Raw genomic sequence first — 17,480 nt, 5'->3', positions numbered from 1 at the left:
CTGTACGTAAAAATAAATAAGCTTTAAAAAAAGAAAAAACTATTGCCGTTGAGTCGATTCCAACTCATAGCAAACCTAGAGGACAGAGTAGAACTGCCCTATAGAGTTTCCAAGGAGCACCTGGTAGATTCGAACTGCCGACCTTTTGGTTAGCAGCCATAGCACTTAACCACTATGCCACACACTGATTAGAATGGCTAAAATTCAAAATACTGACAACACCAAAGGCAGGCAAGGATATGAAGCAACAGGAACTCTGATTCACTTCTAACGGGAATGTACACAAAAAGGAATTCTCTGATGGGAATATGAAATGGTACAGTCCTTGTGGAAAACAATCTGGTATTTTCTTACAAAGTTAAACATAGACCTACCATAAGATCCAGAAACCACACTCCTAGGTAGTTACCCAACTGAGTTGAAAATGTATGTCCACATAAAAACTTGAACACAAATGTTTATAACAGCTTTATTCATAATTGCCCAAAATTGGAAGCAACTGAGATGTCCTTCAGAAGGTGAATGGATAAACAAACTCTGGAGCATCTGTGCAATGGAGTATTAATCAGCTACAAAAAGACACCGGCTAAGAAAGTACCAAAAGACACAGAATAACCTTAAATACATATTGCTAAGTGAAAGAAGCCAAACTGTAAAGGCTATGTACTATACGATTGCAATATATGATATTCTGGAAAAGACAAAATGATAGAGACAGTAAAAAGATCAGAGTTCAGGGGAGAAGTGGGGAGGGATGAACAGGTGAAGCACAGGCACTTTGGAGGCACTGAAACTATTCAGTGTGACACTGTAATGGTGGACACATGACATTATACTTCAGTATAAATCCTTAGGACTGTACACCCCTAAGAGCGAACCCTAATATAAACTATGGATTTTATTTAATAGTAACATATTGAAATTGGTTCATTAATTACAAGAAATGTACCACAGGAATGCAAGATAACAACAGGAGAAACAGAGTTCAGGAGACAGAAGGGATAGATGGAAATTTGCTATACTTTCTGCACGATTTTTCTGTAAACTTAAAACTGCTCTAAAAATAATGGCTGTGAAAAAAAACTTAGGACAAATCTTGGGACGTATAAAGTACTTAGTAAATGCTGGACACTTTTCTGAATTGGGATAACTACAGGTTAAGTGACTTACTGACAATCACATGACTGGTAAAGTAAATATCACAGATTAGATTTGAACCCTGAGAACTCTGATTTCCTGCCTTAGTGTCATAAATCATACACCTGCTGCCTCAGTCTTGTAGTTTCACAGACAATTCGTGTCCAACATGTTCAAGTTAGAAGACAGAAAGTTCAAATTCATTTCTCTCTGTAGAAACTGACATGAGCCATTTATATGTTTAAGGTCTCAACTTCCTTGTCTATAGATATAATCAATAAGGACATCTCCCATGCCCATCTTACAGAGTTTTAGTGAGGAAAGATAAAACATGTGAGAAGGACTTAGTAAACGGTAAAGCATTGTATAAATGCTATTTGTCATTACTATCACCCTCCTCCCATGCAAATCTGTCTCTTTTTCTAAAAAGTCCATCTTTTTTTGTGTCTGTGTATGTGTGTGTGCTTTAGATAAAAGTTTATAGAGTAAATTAGTTTCTCATTAAACAATACACATGTTGTTTTGAGACATTGGTTGCTAATCCCACAGCGTGTCAACACTCTGGCCTCCTTGACCTTTGATTCCCTGTTGCCAGGTTACCTATCCCCTCCTGCCTTCTTGTCATCACCCCTGGGCTGGGGTGCCCATTTAGTCTCATTTTGTTTTATGGGTCTGTCTAATCTTTGGCCGAAGGGTGAACCTCAGGAGTGACTTTATTACTGAGCTATACGGATGTCCAGGAGCCATACTCTCTCGGTTTCATCACTCTCTGTCAGACCAGTAAGTCTGGTCTTTGTGTGTGTGTGTGTGTTTGTGTGTGTGTGTGTGTATGTGCGTGTGTGTATGTGTTAGAATTTTCTCCTACATTTTTCTCCACTCCGTCTGGGACCCTCTATTCTGATTCCTGTCAGAGCAGTTGGTGTAAAAATTTATGCTGATTAACATTAGCACAGTCCTTCATTCCTTGGCCTTATCTATTCCTCTAGCTAACACCCCTTAAACTCACAAACTGTTTCATCCCCTGCCTTTCCCATCTCAAATATTACTGCCACCCATCGGAAACCTAAGAGTAATCCTTGATTTCCTTCTTTCCCTCATTCTTCACATCCATTCATTAGTAAATCCTGTCAAGCTGCAAAATATGTTTCACTCCCCTTTCTATTTCTGTCCGCTGCCACTGCTCTTAATTAGGTCCTCATCATCTTTCATCTCAACTACTAAAAAAAAAAAACCAAACCTCTTGCCATCAAGTCAATTCTGTCTCATAGCGACCCTATAGGGCAGAGTAGAACTGCCCCATAGGGTTTCCAAGGAGCAGCTGGTGGATTTAAAGTGCCAACCTTTTGATTAGCAGCCAAGTTCTTAACCATTGCACAGCCAGGGTACAGTGCCTCGTAATTGGTCTCTGTGGCCTGAATCTTGGTCCTATAATCAATTCTCTATACTGCAGCCAAAGAGACCATTTTATTTTTATTTTCTTTTTTATTGTGGTGAAAATAAACATACCAAAACATTCACCAACATAATAACTTCCACATTTACAATCAAAGAGGCCATTTTAAAAAGCAAATTATACCATGCCAGGCCTTGTTTAAAATCTTTACGGACTTAGCGTTGCACTTAGAGTGGAACGCACACTCCCAACACTGGCTTAGAAAATCTCGTACAGTATAGGTCCTGCTCACTTCTTCAGCCTCATCTTCCACCTTCCTTCTTCACTCTGCTGCAGCCAAACCACCCTCTGACAGATGCTAGAGCTTGAGGAGCTCCTTTCTAGTCAATGATGATGCCCCTTGATCCTGTCTCTGAATTGTCTCTCACACTTCTCTTGTGCCCTTTGTGCCTTCCCTAACTCACGTCTTATCATCTCTTGCCTGTGTCACTGTAAAAACTTCAGCTTTAGTTTTTCGCCAACAACCCCCCCGAACTTCAGTATGACAGAACACATATTTTACTTCTCTGCTAAAAACTATTTATGAGATAGTATTGCTACAAGAAAAATGAAAACCACTAAACATGTTTGCAGACTTCTTCCTGACTAAAAGTTAGCTTCACTTCCTGCCATCCCCCTAAATATGCATCATAGGTTGAACCACACTAGGTTGCCTGCCATTTCTTGAAATAGCCATGCTTGTAGCTATTTCTCTGGAATGCTTTCCTCTGCCCCTTGCTTACCTAGCCAAGATCCTGTCATCTTCTTGGTGAAGCTCTCTCAGAATCCTCCTGGCAGATTTTCTCATTCATCTCAATGAAGAGTCACTAATTCTTTACACTCAGTAACACAATGAGAGTAGATCTGTGTTACCTACCAATGCATGTGTTTGTCCATTCACTGGCCTGTGGGCGCTTTGAATACAAAGGCTGAGTTTATTGGTTTCTGTATTCACAGACTTCACTTAATGTGGTTGGCAATCAATAGGTGCTTTTTTAAATGAATGCATGAATGACTTCCATTCTGGAGAAATGTGCTCATCCCCTGCCTTTGCACAATATACCACCTAGAGAGCAGTAACGGGTTTCTTCTAATCATGGTGGAATGGGAAGATGTGAAGTTTAGAGAAGATGAAGTATTTGCAGAAGATTGGAGATAGAAAAAAGGCCTCCTGTTAAATAAGGACATCCAAAGATTAGAAGGATAGAAGAATCAAGAGTGAAGCAATGCCTTAGACCAGGATAAGTAGTTTTTTAGGGCATGAGAGGTACATGAGAGCTGGACTCTGCCTTGTGCACTCTGTAGCTTATGCCCCAACCTACCCTATGCCTTCAGAATTAAACACCCTTCCCCCCTCAGGTCTCTGCTCAGCATTGGGGTATTCTCCACAGCAATTACTATTTTCAGCTTGTTCTCTGCTACTATTCCGGTTATGCCAGTTTTCTCTGCCAGCCCTTATCTCTTTCCGTTGATCTGTGCCACTATGTTACCTTTTACAGTCGTCATAAGTTTGGATCCATGCAGCAGACAAAGCGTTTGTTTTTTTTTTTGCTTGTTTGTAGGAGCCATTGGATCCCAGCATCAGTACTTACTCCTGGTTTGCTTGTCCCTCTCTCATCTGTGTCAACTCCCCTACCACTCTTGGCCCAAGGTATTCTCACCCCTCGACATAAGGCTTAATTCTTGACATGCTCCGTAGGTTTCAGGAAAAAAAGAATGCACTGTACCTCTCTTAGTGAGAGAAGGGTGGGAGAGAGTTGAATAGAGAGGCCTGATTTATTATCACATTCTTTTCCCAAAACAAAAAGAAAACAGCACTGTCTATCCCTGAAGAACATCCTGAAGGGCCTGGTTTCTTCTCTAGGGGTGACTCCAGGGGACTTCTCTGCCCCAGTCTTCAGTCTTCTGGGGTTCCAGCCCCTGACTTCCTGCAGACCCTACTCTCTCCCCACTGACCTTGAGGCAGAATGTATTCTGGTTTCAGTAATCTTTGTGCCTCTCCCCATCCTCACCTTCCTTTCTTGCAGTGCCAATGGAGAAATAGAGTCTCCTTAGAGATGCCTATTGTGTGTACTTTTTGATTGTGACATAAAGGTGAATTTCAATCATAACTAGTCAAGGCTATCTATAATCTATTTTTGTTTTGATTTTTGGTGTGTTGCTTCATTTTATGTTCTGATAGGTGTGTGGCATACTAGAGAGAGCTGTGGCTAAAGCTACGGGTGGGAATCTAGATTGAGGACCATTTGTGACCTTGGTGAGGCATTTAACCTCTGATTCCTTGGACTGTTTCCTTATCTACTCAGTGTGGTCAGTAATACTGGTCCTGCCCACCTCACAGGATTTAGGGGAGGATCTAATGAGATAATTGAGGAACAATGACATTATTATTTACTCAGAAATTATCAACTATTAATAATAATAGCAAAGAGGGATGCTTTCCTCCTACGACTAATCTCAGCACCTATTCTGCCAAGGTCCTGAGAAGGGAAGTTGGTTTTCACAGGAACCCCTATGTCCTTTAACCTGAACTAACTTCATGACACATCCCAACAGCTCCTGTTGAGCCTGTCTCTGGTCACTTCCACCTGTCTTCCCATAGAGATACCCAGATCCTGCAATAGACATTCTAGCTCTTGCCTCTCAGGGATAAGAACTCACCTCTCTTGCCTGAAGTGTAACACATTGGATTCAGGTGGGGTTCTACACAGGGCTTGCTTTATTAAAGTCTGAGTTAGGCTAAGGAGACAGAACATGTGGAGGTGGTAATTCTGACTTGAGGTACCACAAACTGGTTTTGGGAATAGTCAAGGAGGAAGATATCCAAGCTGGGTTAGGGAAAGACCATGACAAATGTTGAGAAAACACATGCTGAGTTAAACAGTTTGTGGTTAACATTAAAAGAGACCCAAGTTTAGATCACATGACCAAGTATTAGGGTAAGGTGACATAGGCTAAGGTTGTGAGAACCCAGACAGGACTGAAAGACAGAGTTGGGAAGAATAACCAAAAGTTACAGTGCAGGGGAAAAATATATACATATAGCAGCCCTATAGGACAGAATAGAACTACCCCATACGGTTTCCAAGTAGTGACTGGTGGACTCGAAATGCCAACTTTTTGGTTAGCAGCCATAGCTCTTAACCACTGCACCACCAGGGCAATACTTAGAGGTAAAAGGGAACACAGTGGCACAGGTCAACGGAAAGAGATAAGGGCAGGCAGAGAAAACTGGCATAACCAGAATAATGGCAGAGAACAAATTGAAAAGAGTAATTGCTACGGAGAATCCCCCAAGGCTCAGCAGAGACCTGATGGGGGAAGAGTGTTTAATTTTTGAGGGCATAGGGTAGGTTGGGGCATAAGCTACAGAGTGCACAAGGCAGAATCCAGCTCTCATGTACCTTTCATGCCCAAAGAAACCAGTTATCGTGGTCTCAGGCAGTACTTCCCTCTCGATTCTTCTATCTTTCTAATTTTTGATGTCCCTGTTAAACAGGAGACCGTCTTTCTATCTGTCTCCAAACTTTTTCAAAATACTTCATCTTCTCCAAACTTTAGATCTTCCCATTCCACCATTATTTGAAGAAACCCTTTCTTGCTCTCCAGGTGGTATATTGCTTTTAAATATATTATTGCTGATGTCAGATGGGTCTTGGCTAAAAGCAGAAAATACCAGAAAGATGTTTCCCTGTGTTTTATTGACTATGCAAAGGTATTTAACTGTGTGAATCATAACAAATGATGGATAACAATTCTAAGAATAGAAACTTCAGAACAATTAGTTGTGCTCCTGCGGAACCTATACATAGACCAAGAGGCAGTTGTTTGAAGAGAAAAAGGGAATACTGCATGGTTCAAAATCAGGAAAGGTGTGCATCAGGGTTGTATCCTTCACCATACTTATTTAACCCATATGCTGAGCAAATAATCTGAGAAGCTGGACTATATGACAAGAACATGGCATCAGGATTGATGGGAGACTCATTAACTACCTGCAATATGCAGATAACATGAACTTGCATGCTGAAAGTGAAGAGGACTTAAAGCACTTACTGATGAAGATCAAAGACTACAGCCTTCAGTATGGATTACACTGGTCAACATAAAGAAAAAAAATCCTCACAACTGGACCAATAAGCAACATCATTCTATGCGGAGAAAATATTGACGTTCTCAAAGATTTCATTTTACTTGGATCCACAATCAACACCCATTGAAGAAGCAGTCAAGAAATCAAATGATGCATTACATTGAGCAAATCTGCTGCAAAAGACATTTTCAATTGCCTCGTGCATACAAAAGCTGGACAACGAATAGGGAAGACTGAAGAAGAATTGATGTCTTTGAATTATGGTGCTGGTGAAGAATATGGAATATACCATGGACTTCAAAAGAACAAAAAATCTGTCTTGGAAGCAGTACAGCCAGAGCTCTTCTTGGAAGCAAGGATGGCAAGACTTCATCTCTCATACTTTGGATATGTTATCAGAAGGGACCAGTCCCTGGAGAAGGACATTATGCTTGGTAAAGTAGAGGGTCATTGAAAAAGAGGAAAACCCTCAATGAGATGGATTGACATAGTGGCTGCAACAATCGGCTCAAACATAGCAATGATTGTGAGGATGGCACAGGACCAGGCAGTGTTTCGTTCTGTTGTACATAGGATCGCTATGAGTCGGAACTAACTCGACTGCACCTAACAACAACAAGTACATTTTGTAGACTAACCTTTTTAGAAAATTGGGAACTTGGGAATCTTAGAGGCAATATATGCATGACTTCGTCCCCTTTAATAGTTTTAATTCAGACTTCTGCTTCTACTGTTTATGGACAGACAGCCTACCTGTAACTTTCACTGGCTTCTTCAACCTTTTATCAAATTCCACATTTCCTCAGGCTGGTGGCCAACCCTGCTTTAAGCCTCTATTTTTTTTTTTTGCTTTAGCACGCTAAGCTTTTGAAAAAAAAAAAAAAGCTTTTAAGAAGGAGGCAAATTCTTTCATGTCATTCTTCATTTTTGTCCTATTCCATGGAGGTAGAAATGCTGGAATGTGATTGTGGTCTTTGTTTTGTTCTCTACTATCTACTTATGTGATTGCATACACTTAAATCTTACTTCCAATTTTATACAGGTAGTACCCCAAACAAAATCTCAATCTATCCTGGGGAGTGATCTAGATGAAAAAATGAGAAGAGGTTGAAAGCCCAGCCTAAATAACAGGGAGTCATGATTAGTGGTGTAAGATCCAGAGGGAGAGGACATGTTAGAACTTCATGTAGAGGGCTGCTTTCCTTGAGGTATTGGGATAGCCAGTCCATTTCAGGGCCATTTACTCAATTTTGATGATAACCCCACTCATTTGTTTACATGTTCATGACCTTCTGTAAGAGTTAAAACATTTATCACTGGTTTAGAAATTTTAAGATTTTATGAACCATTATAAATTTGTCTCTCAGTATATCATTTTTCCCTTTATTTGGTTTTAATGGGCAAACCAGCACTGACAATTTTGGTAAACAAAAAGAGTCCTGTAATTATTGCTACTGGGTAAAGAGTTCGATATCCTTAATAATATGATATATAACCTGATCAAATATTTGAATTATCCTGCTGGATGGATAAATTTGTCAACTAGTTGTCATGGATTGAATTGTGTCCCCCCAAAATATGTGTCAACTTCTTTAGGCCATGATTCCCAGTGTTGTATGATTGTCTACCATTTTGTCATCTGATGTGATTTCCCCATGTGTTGTAAATTCTACCACTATGATGTAATGAGATGGATTAGTGACAGTTATAATGATTAGATAGCATCTTAAGCCGAACTCTTTTCAGATATAAAAGAGAGAAGTGAGCAGAGAGACATGGGGACCTCATACCACCAAGAAACGAGAGCCAAGAGAACAACACAGCATTTGGACCTAGGGTTCCTGGGCTGAGAAACTCTTTGAGCAGGGGAAGATTGATGACAAGGACCGTCCTCCATAGCCAATAGAGAGAGAGGAAGCCTTCCCCTGGGGCTGAATTTGGACTTCTAGACTGTGAGAGAATAAACTCCTGTTTGTTGAAGCCATCTGTTTGTGGTATTTCTGTTAAAGCAGCCCTTGATAACTAAGACACTAATTAAAATAAAATACTTCTACATGGAAATGACAGCCACGAAACAAATTAGAAGGGTGTCAGAAAAAGTTGAAATGGAAAGATGGGAATACTATATAAGAAACTTTACCTGCAAAGCTTAAATCTGTCTTTATTAACTGTGACAATCTGTAAAGCCCATAACTACTAAGATCTTCAATACTAACAAGGTTATAAATGACATTACTGCAAAAGAAATACAAACTGAAGAAACTTAGAAATTTTTGAAAAAAACACAAAAAAATAAATCTTCAACTACCCAGATGCCAAAACTAAGATGATATAATAATCTAGAATAGAAACAAAACGAGCCTTATTACAGAATCAGTCATAATTCAGTAATAATCAAGTCATGCATGATGATTTTACATCTGAGAATTCTGTTGATTGCAATTTTTTTTTTTTATCATTAGAAGTGATTCAACTATGATACAGAATATGGCAGGAAAATAGTTTATAAAATTGAAAGCTCATATATTTGGCTTTAAAATATTATGCTTATTATAAACATCATAAGTAAAATAGAAAAAAAAATGGATATAATAGCCAGTGGTATGTCTGCCAAACGTCTCACAATATATTTATTTCATTTTCTCATACAGTGTGATAAAAGTAAATTTTACCAAATCTTAGCAATACCGCACCTTTGTAATATGGCCTCTGGGTGGGCATTAAAAAAAAAAAAATAGTTCCGAAAAATGTCTGCACTTTAGAATTACCTGAGAATCTTCTATAAATTGCAGATCCTGTTACACCCTAGAACAATGGCGTCAAAACTTCTTTTCTAAGCTAGTGCATGCAGTTATCCTGAGCAAAGCACCCACGAAATGTTCATCAAGCTGAGGGTGTCCTAGCTAAAATGAGTATCTGTGTCAATCAGGGATCCATGTTCAGGCACTGGCTAAGCAATGTGTTCACTGAAGATTACTCAGACTCCGGACCATGCAAAACTAGAGTGCACGAGTGGCTGGACATTTTACAATTAAGCTTGAATTACTGCACACACATAGTCTTGTATTGTTTATGTAAGTGTTGAACTCCCAGTTCAAAAATAACATGCATGTATTATCTGTGTTTGTTTTCATGGGTGCTATATTTCATTTAAGTACACAATGTTGATAAAAGATGGGACATAACTCATTATTTTTAAGTAAAGCTAACAATGTGTATTTTTATTACAAGTTAATGGAGTTTATATACTGTTAGCCTTGTATGGGGGACAAAATCACTCTCTATGGGAGTGTATGAGTATCACCTAATAGGCAAGGTTATTCTGGCACCAAACATAAGGGAAAAGAAAATGTTGCAGCCTGGAAACATTTGTCTAATGAATTATACTGTTTTAAATTTACTAAATAATAATGATAGATTAATAATTAACTTCTAAATGTAATAGTCAGTTATCACTGTGGAACAAATAACCACAAAACCTCAGTGGCACACAACAATAAGCCTTTATTTCTCACACATCTGGAGATTGCCTGAAATGACTGCTGATCTCAGCTGGGTTCACTTCAGCATCTGCAGATTGGCTGAGTATTGGCTGGTTGAAGCTGGGCTTGGCTGTGAGGCTCTGCTTCAAGTTGCCAGTCGTCCAGGCAGCTCTGCACCACATGACTCTCACCCTCCTTGGACAAGCGGGATAAGCAGGGCACATTGTTCTCATGGTGATTGTAGAGTCAGAAAAGACAAAGCCCAACTGCACAAGCAAGTTTCAAGTCTCTGATTGCACCAAATCTGCTAATACCCCATTGGCCAAACTGGGGCGCCTAGCCAAGCCCATAGTCAATATGTGAGAAAGTATACTGCAGCCACCTCCAGGTAGGGAGGGAAGAGGGTGAAATTTTTAAACAGTAATCTAATCTGTCGCACAAAATATCCCAACTCTGCTGAGGCAAAACAGACAAGAGTTTTGTGTCTCTATATGGGTTAAAAATACAGCAGCATCTCCTCCAGTTTAACTTCTTGGTGTCAGCTGGAATCATAGAGGGAAAGGCAAAAAAGCAGGGGTAGGTAGGCCTCAGGGCACAAAGTCAGAGGCCCTTTGTCCGTACCACTTTCTTCCTCGCCGTCCAGCACCGTGAACTGGTTGGCAGGAGGACTGACGTCCCCGGGAACCGTCCAGGCATTCACTGAACCCGTCACCTTTCACAGGTGCCTGTGCTGCAAGCTGTGACACAACAACCGAGGTCTGGAGATGCTTTTACAGAGCCTACCAGGTTCCTCTCTTCCTTATAATTGGACGAGTTTCTTCAGAATTGTTACTAGGGGCACAATATGGTCATAAAATGAATAGTAGAAGAACATGGTAGGGTAAGTAAGCCTTTAAAAAAAAAAAAAAAGAAGGAGTTATATGAAAGCACCTGTGAAAAAGAACTAACTAAAAGAATGCTCAGGTATGAGCGTTTGCATAAGAAGGAGACAAAGAGAAGCAGAAACATGAGGGAAATCCAGTATCATTTGTAGAATAGATTAGAAGAAGGAATAATGCATTTTCTTCATTTTTCTTCAAATACACAGCCTCGAACTGTATTAAGTTGAAGTGCAATCTAGAGCTCACAACTCCAGCAATCGGCTTTCCCTGAGTTATGCTGTGAAGCAAACAACCCCAAAATCTCAGTGATTTACAACAACAACAACAACAAAGCCTTACCTGTGCTGTATTAACGCTTTGGGCCATCTGTTCTACACTCCAGGCTGTGAATCAGATTCACATCTGCTCCATGTCTTTTCTCCATCCTGGGTCCATAGTGAAAGAGAAACCCTGATGTGGGACATTCTAATTCTTGTGGAAGAGAAACTGAAGACCAAGAGAAACTGAGCCAAGCTATGCAATCACATTTTAAATTTTCTGTTCACAATGACACATTTCAAGGCCACTAAAATTCTGTTGGCCAAAGCAAGTGACATGACCTGGTTTAACATCAGTGAGGATAGGAAATACTCCTCCCATAATGGGGTGGGGGGAGCAAAAGAACATCTGTAAAAATAATATACCAAAAACCAAACCCATTGCTGTTGAGTCAATTCCAATGCCACATAGGGCTTCCAAGGAGTGGCTGGTGGAGTCAAACTGCCAATCTTTCAGTTAGCAGCCGACCTCTTAACCATTGTGCCACCAGGGCCCCAACAATAATACAGTCTACTACAACTACATATTGTAACTATCTATTTTCTTATTTATCTCCACAAGTCTCAATTTCAAGAGAGAAGTGTGCTTCCCAGCCTGTAACTCAAAGATGATAGTTACCTCCTCATTCAAAAATTTATTCTTTCTAGATACTATGAAAAGTTTTGGAGACACAATACATATGCATGTAAACAGTTAGTTAAGTGATCTTATACATTAATATAAACGGATGTCAGAGGGCTCCTTTGCTAAGTATTCCATAAATAAACTGGCCAAGAGCATGGGTAAAGCCAGGAAAGGAAATTAAAAAAGGAACTGACTTAACAGAAGGAATAAGTCTCCTTGTAAGTGAAACTCTAACCGTAGAGCCAATAGTCTTGTGAAGTGGTAAGTTAACAAACAGTGGCTATGTTCAGGCAGAGACTGAAGGCCACTTTTCAGAAAATATATACAGGTAATTTCAGTGTTGGCCTTTGGATTACAGAATTTGGGGTTGAATTTCTCACTCACAGCCTGGATGAAGAGCTCACCAAAATCTATGCAGTTGGGCCAATCTTAGCCAGTATTTCCACTGTCTTTTCACCTAGATGACAATGCCTGCTCAGAGTATATCACTTTGAACGATTTTTTATGCCTTCCTTAATCACTCAAGAAGTCGATGAGTATCGGGAGGTCAAACCTTTGCTATCAGACCAGAGGATAGGGACAAACCAGGCCTGGCCTAACTGGTGGCTCTGTGAGAAATGGGACCTCTTTCCTTATCGTATTTGAGAATTGCCAACATGAAAACTATGCAATTTTCCTACTTTAGATTTTCTCATCTACATCAAACCAGCATCCACATAGTACTGGACATGTGTGTGAGAAGACAGCTATGCATCTACACATCTTTTCTCCGGAATAGACTGAGCACGTGATCACGAATCTGCTTGGTCTTAACACCATAGATGATGGGGTTGATCATGGGTGGGAAAAGCAAATAGAAGATAGCAAGCAGTATGTGGACATGGGGAGCAACGGTGTGGGCCACACAGTGCATGATTGAGGAGATGACCACAGGTGTATAGGTGGACAGGATGGCACCTATGTGAGAGACACATGTCCCAAAAGCCTTGTAGCGAGCTTCCTTAGAAGCAAGCTGTAAAACTGCCTGAAGAATAAAGATGTAAGATAGGATAACAAACAGCAGATCCAACACCACAATAAACATGGCCAAAGCAATGCCATAGGTATTGTTGAAGCGTGTGTCTCCACAGGCCAGCCTTACCACAGCCATGTGTTCACAGTAGCAGTGGGCAATCACTGGGCCTCGGCAATAGTGGAAGCGTCTGAGCAGAAAGGGAAGTGGAGTCATTAGTGTCACAGCTCTGGCTACAGCAGCCATGCCAATCTTGGTGATCAGGTCTCTGGTCAGCACTGTGGTATAGTGCAGGGGCTTACAGATGGCCACATAGCGATCAAAGGCCATGGCCAGCAGCACTGCTGACTCCATGATGGAGAAGGAGTGAAGAAAGAACATCTGAACCAGGCAGGCGTAGAAGTTGATCTTCCTATCCCTGAACCAGAATATGGCAAGCATTTTGGGCAGTGTTGTAGAGGAGAGGACCAGGTCAATGGCTGCCAACATGGCCAGGAAGAGGTACATGGGCTCATGGAGGGCTGCATCAGAGCGGATGATGAAGAGCAGGGTGCAGTTGCCCAGCAGAGCCAGTGTATAGGCAAAGCAGAAGGGAATGGAGATCCAGATGTGCAGGTGCTCCAAACCTGGAATCCCTACCAACAAGAAGGCAGCTGGATGGGTTGCTGTGATATTGGAGACTGACATGGCTTCTGGAAATTCTCCCTGTTGATTTTCACAGGGTTCCTTCACCTTCTATGTACACCTTCTAGGCACATAAAATTACAGAATTCAAGCTCTGATATCCCACCTGGGTGGATTAGCTCTTTTTTTGCATTCCTAAACCCTATTTAAAATAAGTTAGGAGTCCTCATAGACATGGAGAAACATGGTCCATGTTTCCTGCACTCAAGGAACTTGTACTCTCATTGAATAAATAGAATACTCAATAGGATTCATACTACAAGACAGCATTCAGAAAGAAATGGAGAAGAGGTAGTATTTTCTGTGTTCTTAGTGATGTCAGGATTACCTTGATAAAAGAAGTAAAAATATGTTTACTATATTTCTGTCAAACATACACTGGCACCATCCTACATGCCAATCAAACCGAAGTCCCAATCATTTCTGTTCTGAAATCTCAGATTTGAGTGCCTGCCATTCTCGATTAATCATAGAACCTCTACACTTTCTCTAGAACTATGTTGTCTGATACAGTTCCCATGAGCCACATGTGGCTATTTAAGTTTAAATGTCTATTTATTAAAATTAAATAAAATTAAAAACTTGGTTTCTCACTCACAGAATACACTTCTTAAGTGCTCAATTACTGTAAGTGACTGGTGGCTACCATATTAGACAATGTAGATCCATTATAATTCCATCATAGCAGAAAGTTCTTTTGGAGAGCAGTGCTCTAGAATATACCTTCCAGGTCCTTTCCACACCCACAAATCTCACTAAATACAACCCTGCTGCCAGCTTACTGAGAAAATGAGGAGCTTTTTTTTTTGATTCTTCATTAATACTCACGTTGATTTTTCTGTTCATATGACTCTTCCTCCACACATCTCTCAACTCCTTAATTTTCATCGCACGAGAACTCTCTCACCTCTTCAGCAATACTGACTTCTGGCTTCCACACCAAATACCCTTTTTCTTAACGATATTTTAATCTTTCCCTCTTCTCTTGTTCATTTTTTTTCTTTTCTTCTGTCTAATCCTTCAACATTGAGTTTACCAGTTTTTTCCAGACTCTATTCTCGTTTTTGTTGTTGCTGTTATTAGTTGCCATTGAATTGGCTCCAACTCACAATAACCTTTTTTGCGTAACAGAATGAAGCATTGCCCAGTCCTGTACCATCTTCGTGATTGTTGGTATGTTTGAGCCCGTTGTTGAAGCTATTGTGTCAATCTACCTCACTGAGGATGCCCCTCATTTTTGTTGGCCCCTACTTTACAAAAGATGATGTCATTTTCTAGCTGTTGGTTTTTCCTGACGATGTATCCAAAGTAAGTCAGTCAAAATCTCACCATTCTTGCTCCCAAGAAACGTTCTGGTTGTATTTCTTCTAAGACTGACTTGTTCATTCATTTGGCAGTCCACACTATACTTAATATTCTTTGCCAACACCACAGTCAAAATGCATCAATTCTTCCTCTATATTCCTTTTCATTTATGCAACTTTTTCATGTATATGAGGCTATTGGAGAGAGCATGGCTTGGATCAGTCACACCTTAGTCGTCAAACTGACACCATCCTCTCTCATCTGTTACTGCTACAAAAACCACCTAACAAGAGTATAGAGTCACCCTTTTGTTCTCCAATATCTATTCCTTCCCACAAATGCCCACAATATTTTGAAATGAAGGGACTTGAAGTAAAGGGATTGCGCTTTATTCACTTCGATATTCCCAGCCTCTAGCATATACAGTAGGTGTTGAACATTTCACCAACTACCAGACTACTGAAAAATAAACCTTAAGACTTTTTTGCAGAAGACCCTCCCTTCCACCCATCTGATACGGACTTAGACTGGTTGGTTAGCTCCTAATTCAAAATGTATCCAGGGTGGAAGTTCTAAGAAACTCCCCACAAGCCTTGGTTACTTGCATCAGAATAAAATCTTCTTCTCATTGGAAAGTATTTTTGCCAAGTCTTACTAATACTTGTGAATTTTTTCCAAGAATGAGAAGTGGATGTATAGCAAACAAACTCTATGACAGTAGGGGCTTTTTTTTTTTAAAAAAAACTGTTATATCTCCATTACTTAGAACAGCACCTGGTAGATGACAGGAGCTCTATTAATGACTGTGAAATGATCCCACATATCTGTTTCACCTTTAACATCCTGAATATGCATTTTCCATAAATCGAAACATGTTTCACTTTATCTCTGAATCTCCATGTCCACCAACTTCCTGCATCCTTCTTCTGGACATCACTGACTATCCTGTGACCTGCCAACCCAACCTCACACAAAGAAAAAATTTTCTGTTCTAATTCTTCCCACACAAGCACAGAGTGTCCATCAGTCTGTAACCTTTATTTCCTTTGAAGTTCATGCAAGATCTTCTGCTCCCGGAATCAGAATCTCAGAGTAAGAGAGTGAATAGAGCCATTCTTCTTCCTCTTATTAATAGAACCCAAGAAACTTCTCTGCAGTAAATGTTTAGTCCAATGTTTAGGAGTCATTGTCCTGTACCCATATGCCGTTTCCAGAGCCAAGACGCTCACACTTGACGACAGGATTTGTCTTCTGTTTTTTTGCCTCTCCCAAAAGTGTTTAAAAGCGGGCCCCATGCAGAGAAAGTACTCAGTCAACACTTGCAGCTCTTTGGTAGCCTACACGTTTATCCTAAGAGGATATGAAAATGATTAAAAAAAAAAATGATAGATTTGGGAAATTAATACCCAGATAAGGGAAGATGGTCACTCACCTAAGGTGATTCAAGGATGTGGCATGTGACAGAAGGATCACTAAGAAATGTATCTCCTACCTTACCTTGACATCTTCCTCGTACAGGCCTCATTATCTCTTTCCTGAATACTGTAGCAACTTCTTAAACGGGATGGGGATTCTTGTGGGGGCTGGGAGGAGCAATGATAGGAGGTGAGAAGTGATAGGATCCAGCTAAGACTTCTTGGACATGGCTCACATTGTTTGCCATAAAAATGAAGCAAGCATCCTCTGTGATAGGAGGAGGGACTGAATTTGTAGATAAAACATTTGGATGGGACTGTCAAGACTTCTCCTTCCATTGAAAAGCCATAATACAGGCAAGAAGGAAATTGCATTGGGGGCAGGAGGGTGGGGCTGATATCTAGGCACAGGACAGGGTGTGGGAGGTTATTGAGAGTGCCCTCGTCATTTCTCCCTCACCACACCTGTCACCTATCTCCTGGTTTTCTGCAGTTCCAGCTCTGGTCAAAGTCCTCAGTCTGAAGTACAATTCTTGGTGCTTTCCACTAGCTTCTTGCAACTCCGGCACAGCTTTCCACCTACAGTGAAAGAAGTTTGAGAAGGAGGGAGCTGGGAAGGAGGGAGCTGGGAAGGAAGCAGCTAGCTTTATCCTCATATATCTCAGCTCTTCTCTCAAAAGGATTTGGAAGCAGAAACTGCTGCACTTAAGAAGAGTCCTCAGGGGCTCATGATAGGCTCAGGCCTCTTCTTTAGTAGTTGATTGAAGGGAACACCCCTATCCCAGGGATCCTTTCCCTAGGGTTTCCTGCAGCCCATGCCGTATCCCCATTTAGTGGCACTAATTCATGCCTCCCAAGGTCGTGCCTTGTTCTCAGGGTTGTGAGCACTTCAGGTAGGGCTTCCTTGTGCCTTAGTCTTTGCTGTACTTTTCCTTACCCCTAGCCTCTTTCCTACAGTGTCTCCTAAGAAAGAGTCTAATTATAACATATAAACTGCAACTAACGCCCATCCTGACTGTGACCTGAAAGGGCAAGAGTTCCAGCCTAACCAGACCAAGGTCATTTATTAAGAGTTTTATTTCCCATACATGTTACAA

The 17,480-nt window shown here is 40.6% G+C and overlaps 1 protein-coding gene across 1 annotated transcript; it reads right to left on the bottom strand.

The window, feature by feature from the left end:
* Window positions 1-12,721: 12,721 nt before the first annotated feature.
* Window positions 12,722-13,691, bottom strand: LOC100661034 (olfactory receptor 52K1). Its single transcript, XM_003423261.3, has one exon. The coding sequence runs from the start codon at window positions 13,664-13,666 to the stop codon at window positions 12,722-12,724; it is 945 nt and encodes a 314-aa protein (XP_003423309.1). The 5' UTR covers window positions 13,667-13,691.
* Between the last annotated feature and the right edge of the window lie 3,789 nt (window positions 13,692-17,480).

This window comes from Loxodonta africana, chromosome 7 (assembly GCF_030014295.1).
Source record: "Loxodonta africana isolate mLoxAfr1 chromosome 7, mLoxAfr1.hap2, whole genome shotgun sequence".
NCBI classification, from domain to species: Eukaryota; Metazoa; Chordata; class Mammalia; order Proboscidea; family Elephantidae; genus Loxodonta; species Loxodonta africana.
Note: the sequence above shows the minus strand (reverse complement) of the source record. Positions and strands in the feature narration are given on the sequence as shown.